General features: G+C 38.6%; 1 protein-coding gene across 5 annotated transcripts in view; it reads right to left on the reverse strand.

Annotated features, from left to right (window-relative positions):
• The window catches only part of Chd8 (chromodomain helicase DNA binding protein 8), a 57,851-nt gene that overhangs the window by 29,376 nt on the left and 14,055 nt on the right, over nucleotides 1-14,420 (reverse strand). For 4 of the 5 annotated variants that reach the window (XM_010637827.3, XM_010637824.3, XM_010637826.3 and 1 more), the window contains exons 2-5: nucleotides 8,630-9,691; nucleotides 7,335-7,706; nucleotides 6,297-6,682; nucleotides 5,163-5,277 (exon numbers count right to left, since the gene is read on the reverse strand). In XM_010637827.3, the coding sequence (XP_010636129.1) occupies nucleotides 5,163-5,277; nucleotides 6,297-6,682; nucleotides 7,335-7,706; nucleotides 8,630-9,472 (1,716 nt within the window). In that variant the 5' untranslated portion in view covers nucleotides 9,473-9,691. The remainder of the gene's footprint in view (nucleotides 1-5,162; nucleotides 5,278-6,296; nucleotides 6,683-7,334; nucleotides 7,707-8,629; nucleotides 9,692-14,420) is intronic. The other variant, XM_033765062.1, reaches the window with a different exon arrangement.

Here is a 14,420-nt window from a genome sequence, read left to right on the forward strand (position 1 = left end):
AACTGGATTATATATCTTATATGTGGCCCAAGACAATCTCCCTTTACTCAAAAAATCAAGGACAAGCTGGGGTGTGAAGGCGCACCTGTTATCCCAGCACTTTGGAGGCTGAGGCAGGAGGCTCACCACAAGCTTGAGGCCAGCCTGGACTACACAGTCAGAGTCTGTCTCAAAACAAAGCAAAATAAAACAACAAACAAACAAAAGAACAACAACAAAAAGTGAGCAACAGGATGATCGTACCAAGTAAAGGAAGATTAGAAAAGACTGTCTACTTTTTACTTTATATACTTGATTGTTACTGCATTCTCCATGTAGTAGTCTTAAAATAACACTTTCTGAGGTTAAGGTATAATAAAAAATACTGAATTGGATTTGTTTTTTTTTTTGGTACCAGGGATCGAACTCAGGACCTGCACTTGCAAGGCAGGTGTGGTGCCACTGAGCTAAATCCTCGACCTACTTGGATTTGCTTTAAAATAACCTGAGAGCCGGGCATGGTGGCACAAACCTGTAATACCAGCACTCGGGAGGCTGAGGCAGAAGGATCACTGGGAGTTCGAGACCAGGATGCATTCCAGAACAGTCTGAGCTACATAGTGAGACCCTGTCTCAAAAATAAATAAATAAAATAAAATAACCTGAGAGTGGGAGGATGGATAAATGGCCACCTTTTGGTAAGTAATGAAAAGGAAGAATGGGAATCAGACTTCATTAGATAATTTCTCTACACATATGTTATATTTGAAACTTGCCATGATAAAAAGGAGGGTATGGGAGCCAAGTGTGATGGTGCATGCCTGTAGTAAGAGCATTAGGGAGGCTGAGACAGGAGGGTTACCATGACTTTGAGGCCAGCTTGGACTACATAATATGTTCAAGGCCAGCCTGAACTACATAGTGAGACTGTCTCAAAGGAAACAAAAACAGGGCCAGGCATTTAGCTCAATGCCACCACACCTGCCTCACAAGCATAAGGTCCCCAGTACGGGTGTTGGGGGATGGAGCAGAAAGATGCATTATGTACAAATACAAATTCCCTATAATGTTTTGCTTAGAACAAACAAACAGGAAGGCTGGGGCAAGAGTGGGCTAGATTAATTTTTTTTCAGATAAAAACATCTCCAAAATGTATCCCTGGGAGGTAACGGTATAAGACAGTACATATGAGATACTAGGATGCAGTAGAAGTGGAGTGCTCACAGAAGTAAAGCTGGATGATACACAAAAAATGGTAACAAAGGGTACCTCTGAGCAGAACTACGAGTGTAGGGTTGGGCTCTGGTATACACTTTTTCACACTGTTGTAATTTTTCTCAAATACATATTGATATATATTTGAAAATAAAAAGGTCATATCTACGTGGGTTTGATTACAGAAACTAATAAAGTATTATCTAAATAATGAAAAAAAAAGAATAAGATAAGATTATAAGAGCAAGAAGCAATTTAAGTATGTTCAAGGACCATTTTCATCTCCAGAATTAAGGATTATTTTAATGTTACATCATTGCCTTTTCTCTTTTACTTTCCTTTTTAGTTTTATTTTAGGATTCCCTATTTTTAATGTTCATACAGAGATTTCTTTAACTGAAATACCGAATAGTTTCTTTGGTGTGAAAAACTATAATAGTACACAGGATCCTAATGAGATAATTAATAATGTGAAATAGGAAGTAAAGGGCTAAAGGTGTAGGGAAAGCGGGAAGGGTGGGGGAAAGGTAATAAGGGAGAGGAAAAAAAATATGAGAAACTGAAAAAAATGGAAATAAAGTGTTTGTAAATGGGGAGGAAAGGAGGGGGGTGAAGGGAAGGGCAGGGACAAGGGGAAAAATGAGAATCAAGACCTATTATGTAAAGGTACAGAATCCCAATGATGAATATAACTGTATTGTATACCTAGATTGTACCAATAAACTCAATAAAAAGAAAAAAAAAAAAAAAGAAAGAAAAAAAATAAAATGGCAAATGGTCAGAGCTTTAACTTTACAGTTCTGCCAGGGATTTAGCTCAGTGGTGCTGCGCCTGCCTCACAAGAGCAAGGTCCTCAGTTCAAACCCTGGTACCGAAGGTAAAAAAAAAAAAGGAAAAACTTTACAGTTCCAAAATCTAAAACAATAAGTAAAATGAAATAATTATGGTCCACTTACCCTTCAACTTCTCTCCTCAAAAATACATATTCTTATCAACTTCTTGTGTACCCTTCCAGAAAAAAATGATGCATACACATGTATGTACAAAATAAACATACACATTTTAAGAGTAATAAAATATTTGCTATTATATACCTTTTTTGCACTTACTATGGGAAGTTTTCCATATTAGCATACCCAATTTACTTCAATGTTTTTAATTGCCATGTACCATTCCATTGCATAGATTTTTATAATTTAATTTCTCTACCAATGGACATTTGTTTTAGACATTTTTGCTTTTCTAAATATTGCTACACTGTGTGTTAGTGCATACTTTTGAAAATATATTCAAAAGGTAATTTTCTAGATGTACAATCATTAAGTCAATTAACACAAGTGTATTAACATTTTAAATTTTGCTATGTATTGAAATACTGACTTGCCAAAAAGACTGTGCCAATTATTACTCCAATCAATTGTATGAAAGTATCTGCTTCTTAACTTCATTTTCAACACCGGCATTACCGTTTGTCATGTACTAAACTGTGCCCCCTCTCCTCCTCAAATTCATGTTGAAACCCTAACTTTTAGTGCTTCAGAATAGGACTGAATCTGAACATAAGAGCTTTAAAAATGTAATAAATGAAGTGACTACAGTAGGATCAGGATCTAATCCAATGGGTTTTTGAAACAGTCTTCCCATGTTGCCTAAGCTGGTCTCAAACTCCTGGGCTCCTATGAGTCTACTGTGTCAGCTCCTCAAGTAGCTGGGACTTGAGGTGTATCCTACTGTGCCTGGCTTGGTGTTCTCATAAGAGAGGGAAATTTGGACACACAAAAAAGTATCAGGATTGTGCTACAACAGAGGAAAAGCCATGTGAGGACACAGCAAGATGGCCATCAAGGAAGCCTGTGGACCTGTTCACGTATATCCATAGTATAAGTCACCTTGCCTGTGGTATTTGTTACAGTGGCCCTAACAAACTAAAACACCACTTTCTAAATTTTACTGATCTTTATATTCCTAGTAATACAAAAATATGTCTTCTACTTTATACATTACTTAATCCTTCATTTAAAAATATGTACATTCCTAATTATGTGCCTTTGTGAATTAAGTATTGTTCTATGCATTTTATAAATGCTTACATTTAATCCTCATTACCACCCTACTTATAGGGATTATCTGCATTTTACAAGTGAAAAAATTGAGGCATCAAAAGATTAAGTATCTTGCTTAAAGTACAAAATCAGTAAATGGTAACGTTAGGACAAGAACCCCCAAATTCTGGTTCTTAACCATTTTGCTGATTATGGAATTTAAATCATACATAATTTTTTTTTATCAACTGCATCAAGGTTTCTAAATTATAATATCTTCCTTACAAAGATCTACTCCAGTTGATAATTATAAAACCATTCACGCATACATTATAGAAAATTCATGACCTCAGGTTTGTGTTTTCCCCCCAGTACTGGGAATCAAACCAGAACCTCTGTGCTGAGCAATATTCCCAATTTTTTTTTTTTTTTTAACTTTGAGACAGGGCCTCACTTAGCCTCAGTGTCTCTGGTAGCTAGAATTATAGGTGTGCCCATAGTGCCCAGCCTATAACTTCAGTCTTTATATCTAGACCTTCAATTAAGACAGGAATTTGTTTTGGCACAGTGAGTTAAAATTTAAAAAATCTAGTTTTTTTGCTTCTGAAACGGGTAGCTGGTTATCCTAATATAACTTATTGAATAATGTTTTTCCCTATTGACTGGTAATATTATTTTAGTTACATGTACTAATAAATCTCTTCTTAGGTGCTATAATATTTTATTAATCTTTTATCTGTTATTTCTTCTTCAATTCCAAAGTCTTCGTGATCACTGTTTCATAATATACTACAACTGTCTACGGTTCTTTTTTTGTGTGCTCCATTTTCCTTTACAAAAATGTCCTGACTTTTCTCACGTTAAATGCCCCCAGAGGAAACCAAGTATCAGTTTGTCAATGTATTGAATATACTAAGAAAGGGGGCATTTATAAGTATTAATAGTTAGAGAGGCACCCAAGGTTAAAATAGCCCAAACCTTCACTTACTAGTAAGGAATTGAGACTAGTTAAGGAACACAAAGATATTTTGAAGTACTCATCCCATCAATCTTGGGAACTTTTATTTTATTTATTTCCCTTTTTTTGAGACAGGGTCTTGCTTTGCAGTTCAAATTGGCCTTGAACTCACTATGTAGCCCAGGCTGGCCTCAAACTCATAGCAACTCTTTTGCCTCAGCCTCCCAAGTGCTGGGATTACAGGTGTGTGTCACCAAGCCCAGCTCCTGAACAAGGTACTTTCTAATTTGGAAAATGCAGCCAAAGATGATACTATAAGGCAATAAATCAGAGAAGGGATTAAAGTTCTTCTAGCCTGGATTCTTTAGGTCTTTCCAAATAGCTCTCATCTTCAAGGCAAGAAAAAATTTTGTGCCTAAGCACCCAGAAATTCAGAGTCAGAACCTTGATGCGTAGAAAAAGTGAAGCAAAAGGGACAGCAGGACAGTTCTAAAAGAAAGCAAAGTACTAACACAACCATTATAGCACTCATGCACTAAAATTTTGTATAAATTGTTCAGTTTCTGAAGTACTTCTAGTATTTTAGAAAGTAAATACTGTTATTTTTAAAGTAATATATTTTTTGACTATAAAGAAAAAAAATTTATAACACGCTGACCAGGACCACTAACTTTTTAGGCCTACTTTGGGTTCTGGCTTGTCAGTCAAAAGAAATGATTCTTCTACAGGCTGAGTATCCCTTATCGGAAATCCTTGGGACCAGAAGTATCCGAATATGAAATTCATTTATGTTTCACGTACACCTTACATACATAGCCTGTAGGTAGTTTTATACGGTATTATTATGAGGTAGATATGGAATTGTTTTTGACTTGTGGCATCATGTTAAGATTCTGGAGCAGTTTGGATTTCAGATTTTCAGATTAGGGATGCTTAACCTGTACTAATTTCCGTATGGATCCTTTTACCTGAATGCTGCTTTCTTCATCTTCCCGGGGTGATTGTGCAGGCATGACTTCCACATCTGAATTATCAGATGAGGTATTACGTTTTCTCTTCTTACCCACTACAGGGGTGATGGTGCTACAAAGAAAAATCAATCCTATTTTCAGTGAGGGCAACAAAATGTAAGGGTAAGAAAACATAATCTAAACCATCACATACTATGGTTCCAGTTACTAGCATGGTGTCTGAAAGATGATAATAGAGTTTGTAAACCACTAACTGACCTTTTTATCAGCTTTGACAAACCCCTGCTATCACTGTGTTCACAAATATCCAAAGGAAGGTAAAGCATAAGGCAGCACAATGGATGCTAGAGAAGGAATCAGAAAAAGCCTTGTTCTAGTTCCAGCTTTTTTAGTATATAGGTATGTTTTCCTTTTTTGGGGGGTACTGGGGATTGAACTTGGGACCTTATACTTGCAAAGCAGGAGGCAGAACCATTGAGCTAAATCCCCGGCCCTGTTTTCTTTATTTTTAAATGCTATAATATCTGTCTTGGTAACTGTTGAGGATTAAGAGCTATGAAACTTGCTTTTTTTTTTGGTACCGGGACCTTGCGCTTGCAAGGCAGGTGGCAGAACCACTGAGCTAAATCCCTGGCCTGAAACTTGCTTTTTCAAAGCAGAAAAATCCTGTACATATATAAAGCCTAAAGAATCCCAAGGAGGGGCTGGGGATTTAACTCAGTGGTGCCGCCACCTGCCTCACAAGCTCAAGGTACTGAGTTCGATCCCCAGTACAAAAAGAAAGAAAAGAAAAAAACCCAAGGTATAGAAGCCTTTGAGAAAGGAGAAGCTATGAGGCATAGAAAGGAAAGAAAGGACATTCAATTGTGACAAGAATTATGGCAAGTCACAGTTTCACCAACATTGCCCTAGGCTGAAATCTCCAATTCACAGATGAGATCCAAGGACAGCTATGTCTGCAGCAGTTTTCTCTTTATTGGGGTAGATGTGTTTAAGGACTAAGCACAGGACAGAGAACAGAAATGCCTTACTGTCTACAGTAAATCACCTTGAAAGAGGTACATGCTACTGACCAGTAAAAAATGAGTGCCTTACGCTCAGAAGTTCTATCAAAAGAGCAGGAGTACTCACTTCAGCTTGCTCTTGCCTTTAGTCTTGGAGGTACCAGATGCTTTGCTCTTCTTTGGCTTTTCCTCCTTTAGCCTCTCGCCACTGTTCTTTTTCCTGCGCTTTCTCTCACCTTCCTCCTCTGGCCGAACACTGGGCAGCTCATCCTCATTCAGAACCCGAGGTATGTTCTGTTCACCCCGGGCACGGGCCCGAGCAATGGCCTCCGCTACAATCCGATTTGCTTTTTCCTGCTTCTTCTGGTGCTCCAGCCTACGGTTTTCCTCCATTCCTGTCTTTCCTCCAGTATGAGGGGCAGAGCTTGCTGGTGATGACAGAGCTGCCACTTCACTGGCACTTAGAACTTTAACTACAGAGAGCCCAGAAGAGGCCCCTTGGGAAGAGCCAGCCTATAAAAATAAACATACTAAAATTTCAACATGTTTGCAGTTAAACGGCTTAAATAAAACTAGGCAGGAGAGAAACTAGCTAATTCCTCAAGAACCAGGCTCACACTAAGTCTTACTGAACGTCAACACATCTAAAAAATTGTGTTTTTCACGGGAAAAACGACGAGAAAAGGCAAGAATTTTGCCAAAGTAAACTTCAATATTCTTTTATCACATGCTCACATCCATGACTGTAGAAAAGTTACAATCCATGTAGCCAATATTAATCTCTGACCTAAATATAAAATTCATATTGTACTCTTGGCCTACACCTGTATTGCCTTATGGGAAGGAGTGATAATTACTTGACTATTTCTTTATCTTTCAAATAAGATGCAATTTCAAGACATTTTTACTTCACACCAATTTTAGGAAAAAGTTCTAAATTAAATACTTCAAAGACAAATACCAAATAAATCATTTATCTCCAAACCCAGATGACTCTTTAATCTTTGCATGAGATAAATTAAAGTTTCTATAGCTAGAAGAACTTAAGGTCGGTATTTCAGTCGGGGTAAAAATCTAGAATGTCCCACAATCAACACCAAGTGGTTGCTGAAGGCCCTATCGAGGGACTCACAGGATTGTTTTCCTTACTATGTAAATCTCTCACCTGTGGCTGAAGCACCATTTTAAGTGGTACTGAAAGTCTTTGTCCTGGGCTCTGTCCTGGTCCCATTATCTGAGCCTGTTGCACAGAGGAGAGAGTCAATGGCTGGGTAGAAGGTGGCTGCTGGGGCTGGGGCTGCGTTGATGGAGGCTGTGGTACAATCTGAATTTTTTGCTGCGGCTGCTGCACCTGCAGCTGGATAGTTACTACTTTGGCAGGCTGCCCCTGGGCATTCTTGGCTTGAGTCAGGGCTGCCAGCTGGTTGCCCTGTAACACTATCTTGCCCGGTAGACTCCCTAGCACAACATGCCGATGTCCTTGGGGACCTCCAGTCTGTGGCTGCTGGAGAACCAGTGTGATGCGTTTCGATTCACCCTAAAGCAAAGAAAGGAAATTCCAAAAGGGGTACATTAAATAGTGATACACCTTGTTGTACTCAGCCCAGTTTTCTTCATACTAGATTCAAAATATCTGAAGGTCAGAAACTCATTCTCCTATCTTTCCTAATGTAATAATTCCTACACTTCTGTCCAATGGGTATCAAACTTACTTTAAAACAATTTTTTTCTTTTTCTTTTTTTAAACAATTTCTGATGGGAGGATCACTGTCTTTTAAGGCAGTTACGTCAGTTTTAGAAATCTATTAAAACAAGTTCCTATATTGAACTGCAGTCTGGTTCCAGTCCTGGTTCCACTTTTTTTTTTTGAGAAAGTCTCCGGTGTAGTTCAGGTTGGCCTTGAACTCATTATGTGTTCCAAGCTGGCCTCAAACTTGCAGCAGTTCTCCTGCCTCAGCCTCCCAAGTGCTGGGATTACAGGCATACCACCATGCCTGTCTCTACTTCTTTTTACTACTGCCCAGCATTCACTCCCAACTCTTCTGTCCCTTTATTTAGAAGCCAGAGCTTCCATTCTTTTAAAGTACTTTTTACAGAATAGGTGCAGTAAGATCTTAATAATTTTCAAAGATGTTTCTTTATTCCCATAGCATCCTATATGTTTCATAAAATTTTGTATCACATATTGTGAACTTGAGCTCTGTAAAGATATAAACTCTGTCTGTTTTACTTAGTACCAGTTAGGCAAAGTGTAAACATGTAGTAAGAGCTCAAGAGATATGTTCACATTAGCTGTTTCTAATGAGCAAGTAAAATTTAGTAGCCACCATCAACAGATAAAAAGCAAAGATGGAATTCAAACAGGCTTTCCCAGAGATTGCTGTCACGCATGCTCTCTTTCATACAACTGCTAGGCCCACTACCAAACCAAGCTTCACCTTCCCTTTTCACTCAAGTCACCTGGGTAGGTGTAGAGGTCAGTGTAACTGCAGGCTTCAATGGGGGCCCTGTGGTCCCAGGGTTTCCAGCAGGAGATGAACCCTTAACTGGCTGGAGGACCAGCTGCTTTACTGGTCGGCTGGGCTGGACAATGCGCTGAACAGCAGCCTGGTTGCCAGGGACCTTGGCGGCCAACACTGTATTACCAGAGACAATGGAAACACCTGGTCGAAGGGGTGTGCCGGTTAGCACTTTGGTAAAAGTGACTTTTCCACCATTGGCTGTTCCAGCCACAAGGGGCTGAGCTGTGCTGGTGATACCTTGAGCTTGAATTTGTGCCACGTGGGCACCAGTAACTGAGGAGCTTGGGGGCGCCTTAAGGATAACAATCTTAGGGGCTGACTGAGGTGCTTGCCCTCCAGAACTATTGGAGGAGACAGCTGTGGCAGAGACACCCATGAAAGGATTCCCTTGGCTCAGGATCTCCTGGCTCTTGGAGACCTGCAGAAGTCCCGATGTTGGCGTCGATGTCTGTAAGACAGGTTGGGCTGGCTGCTCCTGGCTGGCAGGCTGAGTGGTATAATCATGCAAGGTCAAAGATTCTGGAGCTGGAGCTGTGGATTCTTTGGGAAGTTCTGTGGGGGCTGTTTCCTCTGGTGGAGGAACCAGGTCACTTGCTGAAGAACTCCCCACATCACCACCTCCACCATCTTGGTTCATTTGATCCAAGGAGTCGAGAGAGCTTGGCAGTCCAAGGGCTTCCTCAATGGGATCTTGGGTGACCTGGTTAAAGCTGTCATCAGTCAGAGAGTCCAAGCCAAATAAATTTGGGTCATCAAACAAATCCATAATGGGGTCTGCCATCTTGGGAAAACAATGGAGGGTATCTTCTCAAGGTTTAGGGAGGGAAGGGGAGGGGGGGTGCTGCTTCTCCCCTCCCCTCCCCTATTAAGAAAAAAACGTACACAATGGACGAGGACTACTCTTCAAATAAAGAAGCAAGGAACAAGTGCATGTCAGATTGTCCTTGACCTTCATGGAGCAAGATGACTAGATTTTCAGAGGAAGGTGGTGGAATTCCTGCTGTGGGAACACAAATACAAATGAAAAATAAGCAAAGCTGGTGATCTCAGAGAAAATTTCTCCTACTACCCTTAATATTATACAGCATCAGAATAAGGAGAAAAGGGAAATATGAACGATTTTCAGGACAGACACACAGAAGAACACCTACACTTTTGCTTCAAATGAAAACTAAATTAGGAAAGAAGAAATAAACCATTCCCTTTTGGGGCTCATATACCTACACGCTTTGAAGCTTCTGTCTGTCAAAACCAATCAGCTGTATCTGTCCAGTTCTTTTTGATTCTCTTCTAGGTAGAGACTAGGAATTTTAATATTTGTTCATTTAATTTCAGTTACAAACTGAAACTCAAAAATGTACCCACCAGGGCGGGGAATTTAGCTCAGTGGTTCTGGCACCTGCCTTGCAGATGCAAGGGCCCAAGCTCAATCCCTGGTACCAAAAAAAAAAAAAAAAAGTATCACCAGAATTTCTATGGAAGGTAGATAAAGTTTCCTGGCTATGTCTAGTTTATTATTTTTCTTTGCATTTTAGATAGCATTTTTGATCTGATGTTCCTCTCAAGAAGTCTTTCTCATATTTTAGAAGAAACCTTGCTCATATTTAAGACAAAAAACCTCCTTGCAAAGGATTCAACATTTTGGTTCCGATTTATATTCTCAACTTCTCTTAAACATTTCCTATATATATCTTACATACTAGCCCAATTATTCTGAACAGTTCCCTTCCTGTGATTCCTACCTGCTTGACTTCACCTTTTACACTGTAGCTTCTGCAGAGAACACATGCCCTCACTCCAAACATTTCTTTCAGCTGAAATACTGCCCACCCTCAAAGCTCTTCTATTCCATAAAGTAAGCCCTGAGCCTCTGTTCTTTTAACAATTGAGTGATCTGCAATGGCCTAATCCCTCCACCCCCTTTAAACACAATGTTTACATCTTATTTAATACCTGTATTAATATTTTACTAAAACAACTTGAGCTTGTCATGTACACTGAAGGTTCAAAATAGCCCCTTTGTACAAATTACAAAAAAATTGCCTGCTTCTCAAGAGGCTTGTCTGCCATCTGCTAGAAAGTTGCCATAAATACATAAAAATTGATGATTACGAATATGTGCAATGTATACCCTGCACAACCCAGCACCATGGCCCAAATCCAAAGAGAATGGAAGGTCCTAGATGCTGGGGATTCTGTCTTATTTACCTGCAGATGCCTAAGGAACCAGCAAGACATAGCACACATAGTATCTATCCAAAAAAGTTAATGAATTCATATACTTGGTTGTATTATCTAGAATGAACCAGTCACTTCCCATAGAAACTAAATGGCATTCTTTAATTCTGAGACAACAGAAAACTTCCTCTTTTGAAAAACTGTACCACAAATGGCTGAAAATATGTTTATAAAAATCCATGTCTAGTGCTTCAAGTTCATGAAAATACTGGAAAAAAGAATTATCAAAGACGAGAAATTATATCTGAGTCTGAGGCTGAAGCAGGAAGTCTGCTGCAAGTTTGAGACCAGCACAGGCTCCATAGTAAGTTCAAGGCCAGCCTGAACCAAATATAAATAGCAAAGAAAAGAAAAAATTGTCTCAAAGAAAAGAAAAAATTATACACCACATAACTGGAATATATGAAAAGCAAGTATTTGTTCTCTACATGTCAATGTCTGACAATTTAGCAAAGCCTTGCTCAATGCAATCATTTCTCCTTTTAGAAGACACCAGAGAGAAATTAGTCAAGCTGAGTGCAGTAGCCTATATTCCCAGCTACTTGCGAGCCTGAGGTAGGAGGATCAACATTTGAGGCCAGCCCAGGTAACTTTGATCCCTAGTATGGCAAAATAAACAAAACTAAAAAGAAATAAATTTTTCAGAGGTACGATACAGACTTGACTAAGGAGAATTTTCTATATAACCTGCAAACTATATTTTTCCTTCTCTAGACCATCCTAAATATCCTTACGAGACCATATAATAGGGTTAATATCCCAGAACCAACTCATCAGTAGGTGGAACATCAGTTAAAATTACAAAGTATCTCCACAAATGTTAAACAAATCTTTCTAGCTTCAGTATGCTTTCCAGTTCTTAAACAAGATTCCTATCAGTTCCCACTCTTAACTATTCTACCAGCTCATTTAAGCTTCTCCTATCTAATACTTATCCTCAAATTAGTCAAAATGGTAATCATAAAAGGTACAGATGCTTCTTCATTGAATGAAAATCTATCCAAAAATTTATACATTTCCTCAACACTATCATCAACCTTTTTTTACTAAGTTCTACTTTACCTTTATCTTCAAACAAGTTATACTAAGTATCTATTAGTTAGGTATCATAAAAAAAAACAGTGAAAGTTTCCAGTAGTGAGAAGTTCATGCTGGTAACATGCCCTTTCTCCCATGTGATATTTTCACTTCCACAATTCCTTGCTACTATGCACCCTAGTGCCCCCCACCCCATCAAAGACCCAATCCCAGGTAGAAATTTCACTTTTTGCTGAGAGAAACAAAGCTAAAATATTCTGTAACAATTCCTTAGTCCCATTTGGGTCAAGTACAAACTTTCAAAGATGAATGTATGATCATTAACTCTTCCCTCCCAACTTTTAGGCCAAACTTCTGTTTCTACTATAGTAGTTCAGTCTAGACCCAATAATTCAAAAATTGCCACTGATTTAACGCCACATCAAATATCACTATTTTCAGTCCTACTTCACCTTTACTCACCCAGGTAATCACATACATACTTTTTAATTGTAGTCTCCTTTCCTAGCTCCCCTTTAAAACTGTTCTTGATTTTTCACAAGATTAAACTTCCCCCCAACAAAATGCCAACAGTCTTCACCCCTCCTTCTTTTACTAATTGTGAGTTATCCTGCCTGTATCCAGATCTGGACTATTCAACCAAGATTAACTAGCTCGTGAATCCTCTTCTCATGGTTCAAACCCTGGTAATATAAATAAGTAGATATCAAGCAGGTTTCAAGGCAAAGCAACTGCCTAGATAAGTTGTACCAGACCTAATCATTAAGAATGAAAGGCCAATCTTGACCCACCATTACTCAGAAGAAAAACACATGCATGTGCTCAAAAGGAGAATCAAAATTTAGTGGTTGTACTTAGTCACTTTCTACAATTCCAAATTAAGGCCCAGACTCATGATAGAAATTTTGGTGTGCAGAAGTTGAGAAGGAACATACATATGAGTAAAGGTTGAAATCCAAGATTTTCTATACTCTCCAAATAAGCCAGTTACTTCTAGAAGAGTATTTTATACATAAGTAACAACTCATGTCCTTAAAGAGGCAACTACTTCCCCCTTGAAATAGGTGTGAACTGATGTTCTTCCGCAGCTTTATCAACTTTAATACAGTTCTTGTATGGGAAGGGCTCTAGAGATTCAATTTTCTTGTCCTTGTTTTATATTTTGCCTTATCTCGCCCATTTCTGTGATAACTTGTCTATTCCATCCAAGCAATTTATCTCAATTCTACTCTGTATTCTTCCATCTCAATCTCTCCAAACCTTCCAACAAAGCAGTGATTCTTAATGGGAGGATAAAGGTACATCCCTTTAAAAGGGAACTGAGGGGCACGTAAGCATACAGTTTTAAAATGTGTAATCAATATTATAGTTTTAAATTTTTCTTGGCTGGTGAGGATCTGTGAAAAGTAAGATGCGGAGTAACTGTTGATGCAGAGAAAGCATCATTCCTGGCTTGGAAAGGTTACCAATATCTCTGGAATGGGATAAAATTTCTTATGATCTCTCAAAAAGAAACTTAACAGTTTGTTTTTGATGGCTAAGAAGACTGCAATAGATTACTCCATTGTCTAATAGATAAAGTTATATAAACTAAAACAGCATGCATTCTCCATTTGAAGATTTCTCTGTACTGCCCCATCCTCTGAAACAACAATGAACAAATGTCATACTGGGCAATACTGACCTTCTTCTGTAATATGCATTTTTAGAAAGCATCATTCATGCACACTTAAATCTCTAGCTGCTCAAAGATGCAGAAAAGAATCAAATATTTTACTTCAAAGTACAAATCTTATTGTTAGAAACTATGCCTTCTAAAGAATCAGATGCACATAGACATAAGCATAGGTTACTAAAACACAAGATGCCGCTGGGGAGTTACCTCAGTGGTTTCATCACCTGCTTTGCAAGCACAAGGCCCCAAGTTCAATCCCTAGTACCACCAAAAACCAAAAACAAGAACAAGAACAAAACCACCCAAGATGAGTAGAAGGAGCTTGATTTAAACGAGAAATCCCTGGAAAATAAAATAATCAGGAGGGCTAAAATAAAAATCACCAATATAATTCTAAAAGGGAAACATTAAAAAAATCGAACCATGGAGACATTTGTGAGTCCTAGAGTTTTAAGTATTATTCAGAAAAGGGAAATAAAAACCCAAAGTGACCAAATTAGGGTCAACGAGAGATCAGGATAGAGGGAAACACCATTAAAAAAATGGAGCTATTAAGTTGAAGCCACTCGGACGTCTTCAAAATAATCAAAATATTAGGCCATTTTTCTGTCTTCACCATTCTCCTTGCCAAATGTGTGCCTACTCTGTTTTTGTTTTCCAATTACAGAAGGTGAAAGCACTCGCACTTCAATCAGGAGTATGGACATTTGGGGGCATATAATATGGCTGGTAAAGTGAATCCTTCATAAATAAGGAAAACAAAAATAGGTAACTATGA

Source organism: Fukomys damarensis, unplaced genomic scaffold, assembly GCF_012274545.1.
Source record: "Fukomys damarensis isolate Sample0158 unplaced genomic scaffold, DMR_v1.0_HiC HiC_scaffold_17, whole genome shotgun sequence".
Classification (NCBI taxonomy): Eukaryota; Metazoa; Chordata; class Mammalia; order Rodentia; family Bathyergidae; genus Fukomys; species Fukomys damarensis.